Source organism: Zychaea mexicana, assembly GCF_025766255.1.
Source record: "Zychaea mexicana strain RSA 1403 chromosome Unknown BDB00scaffold_70, whole genome shotgun sequence".
NCBI lineage: Eukaryota > Fungi > Mucoromycota > Mucoromycetes > Mucorales > Lichtheimiaceae > Zychaea > Zychaea mexicana.
In genome coordinates, this window is record NW_026516733.1 from 77063 (window position 1) to 91179 (window position 14117).

Sequence of the window (14117 nt, forward strand, 5' to 3'; positions counted from 1 at the left end):
CAGCTCCAAGTGTTAGTACGTTTGAAAGGTACATGACCAGCTTGTACAGCGCTTCTTAAAGGCAAATAATACAGAACTTGGAAGCGGTTCCCTTTCATGGCGCACACACAGACGGATGGACCACGGCATACATGAAATACTCGTTTCTTGGAATCGCGGCGCAATAGGTCAACCAGGGGCTTTGAGTCTTTGAAGGGCTCACATACTGGCAAAATTCTTTAGTCGGTCGCAATAATAAACAGCGGTCCAGAATCTTTCTTCCGTGTCCACCTCTTTGCAAGGAAACCTACTTCTATATTTTGCATTTGAACATATTTTAATGCTTTCATTTTTTTTTCTTTTTAAAAGATTTTTTCTTTACAAATTCAACCATGTTGACAAGGAGCTCTGCTTGGTTGTGTATTTTCTTCCTTGAGATGTTTCAAGTGAGCGTGCTGGATTTCGATCATTTCCGTATTACGGGTGGTGTTGTCGTTCACTAGCAGCGCAAGTCAATTCGGTGCTATTCAACAGGCATATGGCCGCAGATGAGCGAGTGTAAGTTGACAACGGTGAAATCTAGTGGCCCAGTGTACTTACTCTTTTTCCTTTCCGTCTCTTATTAGATCGTTGGAATATAGGCTAGGATGGCTGCTTGTATTGAGTTTCTGTAATTATGTCTCAGTTGGTTTTGGAACCACCAGATGTAAAGGGTTAAACATATAACTATTAGCTGTAACGCTTTTGTCTACTTGATTCAAGAATAAATTTTAGAGAAATTTTAATATGCATGTATTAATGATTTAGTTGTAGATATTGAAGTGGTACGTGGACAAGGGTGTCATAATATGGAGGGCAGTTGTATTAAGCTTTTTATCGCATTACACCCGTTGTCAGTGAAGACCGATTGTTATAATATCTGGGAATCGATGCGGGCACGACAAGTTCTAATAATAATTATGATATGTTACACAGAGCAGCAAAGCTGACACTCTTGTGTTAGTTACATTGCACTGTAGTGTTGCTTCCAGAAATTCGTACTCTAGTACCCCGTATGCTAGGCACAGAAACTTTTTGTATAGCAGGTTTTAGCCAACGGTCTCCCGAGCCAGAATGGTTGCAACGTTTATGGACCTTTGAAGAGGCGCTTCAGTCGCGGAAGATGCTATTTGTTGGCCGAGACGTACATTCTTGGTCGGATGTACAGCGTACGAATACGCTTGGACCGTTGTACCACCTATCTAATCAACTACATACTACATTCTGATGCAAGTTGGTGGAATGCTTGTAACACCCTACACCACGCACATAACCTTAAAACCACCAAAAATCATGACCGAGTATTTGCACTTGGAATCATGTTTCCGGATATTGTTAAGGGTATTACCGTCGATTATAAGCAGCCTTTGTCCGACTTATTGGTCCAATTTCATGCCCTTCTGGCGAAGAGCGATCTAAGCGTCTTGTGCTTCGGAGGAGCACAGTCCGAAAAGAATCCGTCATGGACTGGTGCTACCGGAACAGATTTACAGGACCGTTTCTTCGACACGGAAAATAGCGTTGCCGTTGTTGACATCGACGGACAATACATGTACGTAACTTGTACGAGTGTGATTAGCAAGATGCTAGCAGACACAGGGGAAGACCCACGTGCGTGGACGTACGACGATTTACCACCTATCCCTGGTCACCCCGCTGAGGAGGAGTTCATTACAGGCTACCTTGCAATATATGTTCAGCTACCTGGACACAAAAAGAGGAAAGTAGTAAATCTTTCTGATTTTGTTTCTTGCAACTTTGAACGTCGATCCTTTACCATCATCAACCCAAAGCTCCAGTTTTTGGCGCGTTTGATACCGCTTAAGAAGGAAAATTTGTTCTGGTAGATCGGTAGACTATTCCTCACAAAGGAAGTAGCTTCATTTTCATTCGATCTCACGGAAGATGAAAGTAGCTAAGGTACTACTAGATATGAAGGAGGATATGTGATACTTTCCGGGATCCAATTCCATTTTTGGTACGATCGTCGTTTTCCAGTCATACAAAAGGAAGGACAGCATTACAAGGCAATCGGCACTTGTAGTATAAAAAACTCTGAATATTTTTTCGCTGATAACACTGCACCCCCTCAGACTTTTGTTATTAACTAAACGGTATGGCATTTCCTTTGTATAGCCATGTCTTGAGCTCGCCGTCGTCCCTTGAGTTGATGGTTGAAACATCAGTGCTATACACTTAGTACCACGCATTATTATATCAATATGATAAATACATACAATATACATCGTATATTTGGAAAATCCTGCTCAATTTGTTTTTGACTAGATGTCTTTCCACTTTCCACTGCACTTTTATCGTCATTGCAAAGTATTATATGATGATAGAAGGTAACGGATGAAATCTAAGGTGATTCCATCCGCTTTCCAGTTGTCAAAAAAGATGAGGAGTACTACAAAGCGCTCAGTACATGTGAATAAAATATTCCGAATACTTTATCGATGACTATACTGACAGTTTTTTAAAGTATGATAACCTATCATTTTCTCTCTCACAGCGTTAGTTATGGTTTATGATACACAGTGTGGCTCACACGAATAAGCTTTAGCCAATAGCTTATGAGATATAAAGTCTACCTACATTATGTGCATTTTTCCTAAGTATCAAAACAATTTCTTGAAAAAATGCCATAGCATTGAATATGAGACCATTAGGAAGTTGACTCGTTCTAGATTACATCGAGTCTAGTTCGTCGAGTAACAGGCATTAAAGATATGAGTTGCAGCACAACGAGCGAAAGTGATCATGCATCAAACTGAATTCCTCTTCGCAACGTGCTCTCATCACCCACTCATATATGAACTACATTCTATGTGATCCACACTTTGTTGACCTCAGTATTTTCGGCCACGAAATGCATTATTGTTCTTCCAACTCAGTCCCTATCTCCACATGCACATGGAACAGTAACCACTCTACTCGTCCTTTGTTAAACTTTTTCTACTCCTCCTTGATGCGTCATCCACCATGGCTGGTTATTTTAGCCTAAAAGAACTTCGAGCATTCATTGCTAGTAATCCAGAACCTGAATTTGACCTATTCATCGAAGAAAAGGATTAACTCAGTGGTAGAGTGTCAATCTTACAAATTAAAAGTCGGTAGTTCGATTCTACTATTCCCTAAATAGTTTATAATAATAGTAGAGTGGTTATCTTGCACATAACTGGCAGTAGTTCAACTCTACTATTCCCTATATTAATAAATAAAAGAATATGTATCTATATAATAATATGTATACCCTTTTAAATACATTAATTTATTCATATACATTCGTGAATAAGCTGTAATTGCTGCTGCAATACGAACAGATTGTAAAATAGTTCTTTTTGAAGAATCATATTTTAGAAGCTCATTATTAAAATCTTGTTCAGATAATTCACATAAATTTTGATCAGGAGTAATATTATATTTAACTAAATATTTGTTTTCAGGTAATTCAAAAATAGTATTAACAATATGGGAAGTTAATAATTTATCCATTTCTTCTTTATTTATTATAGTAGTTGAATCACTAATTTCATTCATACCTATTCTTCTAAATAATGAATTTAATAATAATTTATAAATTTCTCATAATGGACCTTCTGATCTTTGTTTATGGAAATAACAAGTTAGGACATAATTTTCAATGACATCTTTACCTCTATCAAATTAATAACTATATAAAACATTAATTTCATAATCAAATTCTTTAGATTGTTTTGATTCTTCAGGAAAATACCATCCTTTCCATGATCCTAAAGGACAATACATTTTTTCATTATCTCTGTAAGGTAAAGTAGGAATAAATAAATTATCTAGTGTTTTAATTTCAGCATAAACAAAACCAAAGTAATCATCTAAATTTGTATTACTACTAAATCTTAGTTTTCCAATAGGCATATTATTTAACATTGAGAAAGGATATAATGAATTTACATCATATTGATATAAATTAGATCCTTTAGGATTAAATACATCAACTCTCCCATCATAGAAACTCTTTTGAATATCATCATGAGCTCTTCCTTATACTTTATAAATGCTATGTTTCATAAAGTTAGTAGTAAAAATATTTAGTGCTACACCTGTAATAATAGAACCAATTTGTTCTGAGATTGTACTCCATAACTTTTTCATGTTGAATAAAATTAATTAGAGGTATTTCCTCAAGTTATTAATAATTCCAATAAATAATTCAATAATTATTTAATTATTTATTAATTTAAAACATGTAAAAACGCAGAACCATTAGACAAAGCCTACAAATAAAATAGGTAAATACACTTTTTGAGAAATTAATTTAAAATAAGATAAATTAGAATCTTAATTAAATAATTTAAAGTATAGGAAAATTATTTAATTAATCAGCAGCCTTTTTAGGCTACTGACAAGAACAACATTGCAATTTGGTTCACTTCTACCAGCTGTATTTCAGCAATTAACCTATATTCACTGTGGAAAGGCAGATTTCAAAAAGCATGGAATATGGATTTGGTAAAGAAGAAGACGCACTGTCCAAAGTATGTATTCTCTATAACAGATATAGCAAACTGGCTCTTGGCAATAATGACTCATACTTTTTAAACTTTAGAATTAGTATGAAAGACACCCTCGCCCTTTGGCAGTCGATTAAAAACATGGTTCAGCAAATAGTAAGTTCGTCATGGAATTCTTTAAAAGGCTATGCTAATAGTGAGTTTATTTTCTATAGAAATCAACTAAAGACGAGTATGCGATTCAAGCTATGATTATTCTATGAAGTATGAGCTCCTTGAGTACCAAAATTCTCTTACAAGCGATGGAACAAGAAGTGAAGTGAGTAGAGGCACTATCTATTTTTTTCATCAATCAATAATAATATTTATATATTTGTCTCTGACTATTATCTGTAGAAGCCTTGATTATGATGGGAACGGCGGATCAGCACAAGTAGCACAAATCCCCGAGCAAACACCCAGTGAACAAGACAATATGTGTAGTAGTGACTCACTCGGTTCTGCACACAGTACACTCACATTTGAAGACAGACCCCCAACATACTGATTCACGAACAACAGTATTGCCCTCCCTTCAACCCAAAGCAGATACAAGATTGGTCAATACGACGTATCCTTGGCATTTTATGCCTTTCAACTCATTTCTGGCAATACCTTTGATATACTCAATGTTGAGTCAAATGTATCCTATGTCTTATACGTATAAAATGAATAAAAAATCTATTGGAAATAAAGAAAACAGGATTGCTAATACCATTTCATTTCAGGGCATTATCATCTATCTTTCTCATCCAGCGCAACAAATGGCATCTGGATTTGATGGGTGTATTCAGGTATTAATCCTTAACAGTGATTTAAACAAGGTTTTATTAATTTAATATATATAGTTGTTTAAAAATATATAGGAAAAAATCAAAAATTAGATTATAATTTTTTTATTTTTGAAACGTTTAAGATATTTTTTTTATTTTCTTTAAACTCATATAATATGTTTAGGTTTTGTATAAACCTGTTTAAATCGTTTAAACTATAATATTCTTGTATAATTAATTCAAAACAGGCTAGGAGGTACGACGATGCCCAGTTTAATCAAAAATCAATGAAGTTAGATTTTTTTTAGAACACTTGACAGTGAAATCCTTAACTAAAATTAATTTACTATTTAGAGTAATATTAATTGTTATGGATTGAAACTCTTCACTGAAAAAAAACTAAAAGACATATTCGATGATCAATGCAAACGGTTCGGTAACTGGAAATACATTCGCAAGTGTGTCAACAATACTGAAGCCATGACAAATATCATCAAGGTATATTATTAGTCATTTAATACATAGGATAAAAGCAGGGTGACGATTATCAATAGCATTCTCTACAATTTTTCTATTTGCGTTTTCTATTTAGGATTTCAAAAATGATATAATTACCAGAGAAGAGGCAATTATAAAAACATATACATTGGGACTAACACCTTCTTCAATGTCTGTATCCACAACATTGACAACAACAACAACAACAACAACAGAAACAACAACAACAACAGAAACATTACCATCGTTATTACCACTTCCCACGAACCTTAATAGGCTTCTGAAATGCGTGGCTAAGCTATAAGTAATTTGGTGAGGAAGAGTAAAGATTGGATTATCAGCTTGACCATCCTTTCTATAGGATCGAGAAATTGCCTAATCAAGATATCAAGGAAGAAGTTCTAGAGTTTGAACTATGCCTACGGTACATCGACCCAGTTTTATCAGGGTTATTTGATGATCCAGATAGGGGCACCCTGTTTAGATGGTAAGTGGCAATTCGTCTCCAAATAGTTTGTCATTCGTGTCAATGGAGGGAGATACTCACGATATTAATGCATATATAATATATGTAGGACCAGTGTCACAAACGAGGAGTCAAAGTACAGATACATTACAAAGCAGCGTCCTGACAGTGTCATTTCTCAGTTGGATGGACTCTCTTATGGGCCATCTTTAGGCTTCGTGGAGGTCAAAAGTGCCAAAAAGGGTAGCGGCAAATTCGCAGTTTCTAATGATCTTGTTCGACTTGGCCTTCTTTCCAAAAATTCAATCGATCGGTCGAATGTAGATGGTTGCTTAGCCATACAAGTAGTTGGTAAGTAGTAAGGTACGACAAGAGAGGCAGGACTAAAATATAATTATGTGATACTCATAGTTTCACTTTCATTTTAGGCTTGAATATTAACTTTTTCATAACCAAACTGATGGCAGATGGGATATATACAATGTTTGAATTGTACAATATCAGGATCCCATCATCAAGAGAAGCAATTCAAGGATTTGTTGGCTACTTTGACGAGCTCTTGGCTGTTCTGGATCTTTTCAAAGAACATTGTCTCATGTCCACTTGTGTTAATGACCAAGATTCCTGTAAGCGAAAAGCATTACCCGACGAAGCATTCGATGTTATTCTATCAAGGTCAAAGAGTAACAAAAGACAATGCTATACAATAGAGAGATAGTACCAATGCCTCCACCTCCTTCACCCAAACAAAAATAATACGCATATATACCAGCAAATCAGCATCTTCTTTCATACAATCATCTAAAAAACCCCCCCTCCCCCAATCCCTTGTTCAATGACAAGATGACTAGTATTGTTATTGTGGTGTAATATTAAAAAGGAGCTATGATTAGGGGTCGCAATTGGACCAGTCGGGCCGGGTCAAGGGTCTGACCCATTGACCCACGGGTCAAGAAAACACTGACCCGACCGACCCGTTCAACCCGACAGGTCAAAACTCAGGTTGACGGGTCACTACTGATTTTGATTTGGTGACAAAGGAGGTTTCAATCAACCTGAGCTTGAGCACTGGAAGTGCAAAACTACATGTATACACAGCTCTCTAAGATGATGGCACGCAAATTCTTAGTAGTGCTAGCAATATCTACGTTTTGTGTGATTATTCTTAAAGGTAAAGGGGTTTGTGCCATAACAAAAGAAATTGTTTGCGCTCACATGCATTAAAGCAAGGATAATGGTTAAAGTGTGGTTAAATATCGACTTGCTTTAAATGCCCCTAATCCTTTTCCCTTTTCCCTTTTCTTTCCATTTCTTCCTTCTTCTTTCATTTCTCTTTTCTTAATTCCTTCTACGTCTTTTGTCAAATCTCGTCTCTCACTGCCACTCTCTATTGTCTATTCTTATTGTACTATTGCTACTTCTTTACTACTATTACATATATTGCTTATAGCTTACTTATCTTACACTTTTGAATATAAAATATGATCCCACAATGAAAAAGAATATAAGTACGTTTTATGTTACAGCTCTATAGCAGACATATTGACAACTACATCTTTAATATAATGATCCTTCCCAACAAGAAGATTGACTACTTTGAATACAAGTACCTCATAGATATCATATGTATACATGGGTCACAACGGGTCAACGGGTCGCGTCAAGGGTTAGACAGGCTGACCCGTGGGTCAGAAAAGCATCAACCCGACCCGTTGACCCGTCCTCAACCCATAGGTCGGTTTTGACCCGTGGGTCAGATTGCGACCCCTATCGATGACTATACTGACAATTTTTTAAAGTTTGATAACCTATCATTTTCTCTCTCGCAGCGTTAGTTATGGTTTATGATACACAGTGTGGCTCGCACGAATAAGCTTTAGCCAATAGCTTATGAGATATAAAGTCTACCTACATTATGTGCATTTTTCCTAAGTATCAAAACAATTTCTTGAAAAAATGCCATAGCATTGAATATGAGACCATTAGGAAGTTGACTCGTTCTAGATTACATGGAGTCTAGTTCGTCGAGTAACAGGCATTAAAAATATGAGTTACAGTACAACGAGCGAAAGTGATCATGCATCAAACTGAATTCCTCTTCGCGACGTGCTCTCATCACCCACTCATATATGAACTACATTCTATGTGATCCACACTTTGTTGACCTCAGTATTTTCGGCCACGAAATGCATTATTGTTCTTCCAACTCAGTCCCTATCTCCATATGCACATGGAACAGTAACCACTCTACTCGTCCTTTGTTAAACTTTTTCTACTCCTCCTTGATGCGTCATCCACCATGGCTGGTTATTTTAGCCTAAAAGAACTTCGAGCATTCATTGCTAGTAATCCAGAACCTGAATTTGACCTATTCATCGAAGAAAAGGATTAACTCAGTGGTAGAGTGTCAATCTTACAAATTAAAAGTCGGTAGTTCGATTCTACTATTCCCTAAATAGTTTATAATAATAGTAGAGTGGTTATCTTGCACATAACTGGCAGTAGTTCAACTCTACTATTCCCTATATTAATAAATAAAAGAATATGTATCTATATAATAATATGTATACCCTTTTAAATACATTAATTTATTCATATACATTCGTGAATAAGCTGTAATTGCTGCTGCAATACGAACAGATTGTGAAATAGTTCTTTTTGAAGAATCATATTTTAGAAGCTCATTATTAAAATCTTGTTCAGATAATTCACATAAATTTTGATCAGGAGTAATATTATATTTAACTAAATATTTGTTTTCAGGTAATTCAAAAATAGTATTAACAATATGGGAAGTTAATAATTTATCCATTTCTTCTTTATTTATTATAGTAGTTGAATCACTAATTTCATTCATACCTATTCTTCTAAATAATGAATTTAATAATAATTTATAAATTTCTCATAATGGACCTTCTGATCTTTGTTTATGGAAATAACAAGTTAGGACATAATTTTCAATGACATCTTTACCTCTATCAAATTAATAACCATATAAAACATTAATTTCATAATCAAATTCTTTAGATTGTTTTGATTCTTCAGGAAAATACCATCCTTTCCATGATCCTAAAGGACAATACATTTTTTCATTATCTCTGTAAGGTAAAGTAGGAATAAATAAATTATCTAGTGTTTTAATTTCAGCATAAACAAAACCAAAGTAATCATCTAAATTTGTATTACTACTAAATCTTAGTTTTCCAATAGGCATATCATTTAACATTGAGAAAGGATATAATGAATTTACATCGTATTGATATAAATTAGATCCTTTAGGATTAAATACATCAACTCTCCCATCATAGAAACTCTTTTGAATATCATCATGAGCTCTTCCTTATACTTTATAAATGCTATGTTTCATAAAGTTAGTAGTAAAAATATTTAGTGCTACACCTGTAATAATAGAACCAATTTGTTCTGAGATTGTACTCCATAACTTTTTCATGTTGAATAAAATTAATTAGAGGTATTTCCTCAAGTTATTAATAATTCCAATAAATAATTCAATAATTATTTAATTATTTATTAATTTAAAACATGTAAAAACGCAGAACCATTAGACAAAGCCTACAAATAAAATAGGTAAATACACTTTTTGAGAAATTAATTTAAAATAAGATAAATTAGAATCTTAATTAAATAATTTAAAGTATAGGAAAATTATTTAATTAATCAGCAGCCTTTTTAGGCTACTGACAAGAACAACATTGCAATTTGGTTCACTTCTACCAGCTGTATTTCAGCAATTAACCTATATTCACTGTGGAAAGGCAGATTTCAAAAAGCATGGAATATGGATTTGGTAAAGAAGAAGACGCACTGTCCAAAGTATGTATTCTCTATAACAGATATAGCAAACTGGCTCTTGGCAATAATGACTCATACTTTTTAAACTTTAGAATTAGTATGAAAGACACCCTCGCCCTTTGGCAGTCGATTAAAAACATGGTTCAGCAAATAGTAAGTTCGTCATGGAATTCTTTAAAAGGCTATGCTAATAGTGAGTTTATTTTCTATAGAAATCAACTAAAGACGAGTATGCGATTCAAGCTATGATTATTCTATGAAGTATGAGCTCCTTGAGTACCAAAATTCTCTTACAAGCGATGGAACAAGAAGTGAAGTGAGTAGAGGCACTATCTATTTTTTTCATCAATCAATAATAATATTTATATATTTGTCTCTGACTATTATCTGTAGAAGCCTTGATTATGATGGGAACGGCGGATCAGCACAAGTAGCACAAATCCCCGAGCAAACACCCAGTGAACAAGACAATATGTGTAGTAGTGACTCACTCGGTTCTGCACACAGTACACTCACATTTGAAGACAGACCCCCAACATACTGATTCACGAACAACAGTATTGCCCTCCCTTCAACCCAAAGCAGATACAAGATTGGTCAATACGACGTATCCTTGGCATTTTATGCCTTTCAACTCATTTCTGGTAATACCTTTGATATACTCAATGTTGAGTCAAATGTATCCTATGTCTTATACGTATAAAATGAATAAAAAATCTATTGGAAATAAAGAAAACAGGATTGCTAATACCATTTCATTTCAGGGCATTATCATCTATCTTTCTCATCCAGCGCAACAAATGGCATCTGGATTTGATGGGTGTATTCAGGTATTAATCCTTAACAGTGATTTAAACAAGGTTTTATTAATTTAATATATATAGTTGTTTAAAAATATATAGGAAAAAATCAAAAATTAGATTATAATTTTTTTATTTTTGAAACGTTTAAGATATTTTTTTTATTTTCTTTAAACTCATATAATATGTTTAGGTTTTGTATAAACCTGTTTAAATCGTTTAAACTATAATATTCTTGTATAATTAATTCAAAACAGGCTAGGAGGTACGACGATGCCCAGTTTCATCAAAAATCAATGAAGTTAGATTTTTTTTAGAACACTTGACAGTGAAATCCTTAACTAAAATTAATTTACTATTTAGAGTAATATTAATTGTTATGGATTGAAACTCTTCACTGAAAAAAAACTAAAAGACATATTCGATGATCAATGCAAACGGTTCGGTATCTGAAAATACATTTGCAAGTGTGTCAACAATACTAAAGCTGTAACAAATATCATCAAGGTATATTATTAGTCATTTAATACATAGGATAAAAGCAGGGTGACGATTACTAATAGCATTCTTTACAATTTTTCTATTTGCGTTTTCTATATTTTAGGATTTCAAAAATGATATAATTACCAGAGAAGAGGCAATTGTAAAAACATATACATTGGGACTAACACCTTCTTCAATGTCCGTATCTACAACATTGACAATGATAACAACAGAAACATTACCATCGTTATTACCACTTCCCACGAACCTTAATAGGCTTCTGAAATGCGTTGCTAAGCTGTAAGTAATTTGGTGAGGAAGAGTAAATGTTGGATTATCAGCTTGACCATCCTTTCTATAGGATCGAGAAATTGCCTAATCAAGATATCAAGGAAGAAGTTCTAGAGTTCAAACTATGCCTACGGTACATCGACCCAGTTTTATCAGGGTTATTTGATGATCCAGATAGGGGCACCCTGTTTAGATGGTAAGTGGCAATTCGTCTCCAAATAGTTTGTCATTCGTGTCAATGGAGGGAGATACTCACGATATTAATGCATATATAATATATGTAGGACCAGTGTCACAAACGAGGAGTCAAAGTACAGATACATTACAAAGCAGCGTCCTAACAGTGTCATTTCTCAGTTGGATGGACTCTTTTACGGGCCATCTTTAGGCTTCGTGGAGGTCAAAAGTGCCAAAAAGGGTAGCGACAAATTCGCCGTTTCTAATGATCTTGTTCGACTTGGCCTTCTTTCCAAAAATTCAATCGATCGGTCGAATGTAGATGGTTGCTTAGCCATACAAGTAGTTGGTAAGTAGTAAGGTACGACAAGAGAGGCAGGACTAAAATATAATTATGTGATACTCATAGTTTCACTTTCATTTTAGGCTTCAATATTAACTTTTTCATAACCAAACTGATGGCAGATGGGATATATACAATGTTTGAATTGTACAATATCAGGATCCCATCATCAAGAGAAGCAATTCAAGATTTGTTGGCTACTTTGACGAGCTCTTGGCTGTTCTGGATCTTTTCGAAGAACATTGTCTCATGTCCGCTTGTGTTAATGACCAAGATTCCTGTAAGCGAAAAGCATTACCCGACGAAGCATTCGATGTTATTCTATCAAGGTCAAAGAGTAACAAAAGACAATGCTATACAATAGAGAGATAGTACCAACGCCTCCACCTCCTTCACCCAAACAAAAATAATACGCATACATACCAACAAATCAGCATCTTCTTTCATACAATCATCTAAAAAGCCCCCCTCCCCAATCCCTTGTTCAATGACAAGATGACTAGTATTGTTATTGTGATGTAATATTAAAAAGGAGCTATGATAGATGGTGGATAACTGATCCAATTCAAATTAAGTGAGCACTCATCTATCACTCTCCTCCCTTCCACCCAATCGTTTCTCTCTCTCTCTTTTCCCATCCAAAAGATTAGTATTATGATACTGATGTATGTAATAAAAACAGATCTGTGATGTTCAAAAATAGAAAGGGACTAGAAATCTTCGAGATTGCTGTTAATTTTTGAAGGAATAAAGATCTATCCTTTAATTTGTTTTTACAACTATTTAAACACGATCAGAGTCTGTGATGAGAAGAAAAACCATGAAACGATAGATGCGCTCAGAAATCTGACCAATACATCTTGACGCTGGTTTCTAATCGAAACCGCTTTAAGTCAGCCACGACAATGTCCTATGACAATATCTTTAAATCTCACATTTACGTTATTGGCATTCTGTACAATAGCAATAGTAACCATAATTCTCATATATTTAGGATGATGAAGACAAAGATACTATCACTGAAAGCAGCAACAGCCAGTATGCTTCCTGCCAAGGATCCATGATGGTGATAACGACGCCCAAAAAGCTAGGCGTCCTACGTACTCGATCGAAGCGCCAAAGAAGCTGGCTCGTCGAGAATACTTAGGCAAAGGTCGTCGGAAACCTGGATGATGGTAGAAAGGAATACCGCTGCCAATAGGCATTTAGCAATGGTCGAGACAGTATCCACCCACATATTAGCGACAAGAAGGGTCCATCAAAATCTGATCGTCCATATGAAAACATATGACATTACCGAGGGTTCTCCTGCAAAAGGCGCGCCTGTAAACCATCGTGATCGTTCAACAATCGATGCTCATTTTGGAAGTCAAGGACAAACGCCCGTGGCATCATTCGGCAGAGACGCGTTTTACAGGTGCCTTGTTCAGGATATTATATAAATTGCCGCACCGTACACGTCTGTCCAAGGATCCTTGTTGCAAATGCTCTTGCATATGGCCGATTCTGTACCGAAAATCCAAGACTGCAGCTCCAAGTGTTAGTACGTTTGAAAGGTACATGACCAGCTTGTACAGCGCTTCTTAAAGGCAAATAATACAGAACTTGGAAGCGGTTCCCTTTCATGGCGCACACACAGACGGATGGACCACGGCATACATGAAATACTCGTTTCTTGGAATCGCGGCGCAATAGGTCAACCAGGGGCTTTGAGTCTTTGAAGGGCTCACATACTGGCAAAATTCTTTAGTCGGTCGCAATAATAAACAGCGGTCCAGAATCTTTCTTCCGTGTCCACCTCTTTGCAAGGAAACCTACTTCTATATTTTGCATTTGAACATATTTTAATGCTTTCATTTTTTTTTCTTTTTAAAAGATTTTTTCTTTACAAATTCAACCATGTTGACAAGGAGCTCTGCT

The 14117-nt window shown here is 35.2% G+C and overlaps 3 protein-coding genes and 2 non-coding genes across 5 annotated transcripts; all 5 read left to right on the forward strand.

Annotated features, from left to right (window-relative positions):
* Positions 1-986: 986 nt before the first annotated feature.
* On the forward strand, positions 987-1865 carry BDB00DRAFT_917050 (uncharacterized protein; the record flags this gene model as incomplete). The annotated part of the gene is made up of 1 exon (XM_053128709.1): positions 987-1865. The coding sequence occupies exon 1, from the start codon at positions 1179-1181 to the stop codon at positions 1863-1865; it is 687 nt and encodes a 228-aa protein (XP_052976759.1). The 5' UTR covers positions 987-1178.
* Positions 1866-3086: 1221 nt separating this feature from the next.
* Positions 3087-3158, forward strand: BDB00DRAFT_t83. Its single transcript has one exon. It is a non-coding gene; the product is annotated as a tRNA-Val (tRNA).
* A 3028-nt stretch (positions 3159-6186) lies between these two features.
* Positions 6187-7008, forward strand: BDB00DRAFT_768739 (uncharacterized protein; the record flags this gene model as incomplete). The annotated part of the gene is made up of 3 exons (XM_053119762.1): positions 6187-6311; positions 6400-6641; positions 6719-7008. Coding segments are annotated over 3 exons (657 nt in total), but the record flags the coding sequence as incomplete, so codon positions are not given.
* Positions 7009-8672: 1664 nt separating this feature from the next.
* On the forward strand, positions 8673-8744 carry BDB00DRAFT_t84. The gene has a single exon. It is a non-coding gene; the product is annotated as a tRNA-Val (tRNA).
* A 2838-nt stretch (positions 8745-11582) lies between these two features.
* BDB00DRAFT_790261 (uncharacterized protein) lies at positions 11583-13261 on the forward strand (the record flags this gene model as incomplete). Its single annotated transcript, XM_053120942.1, has 5 exons — positions 11583-11686; positions 11748-11873; positions 11962-12172; positions 12357-12526; positions 13192-13261. The coding sequence occupies 5 exons, from the start codon at positions 11583-11585 to the stop codon at positions 13259-13261; spliced, it is 681 nt and encodes a 226-aa protein (XP_052976761.1).
* Between the last annotated feature and the right edge of the window lie 856 nt (positions 13262-14117).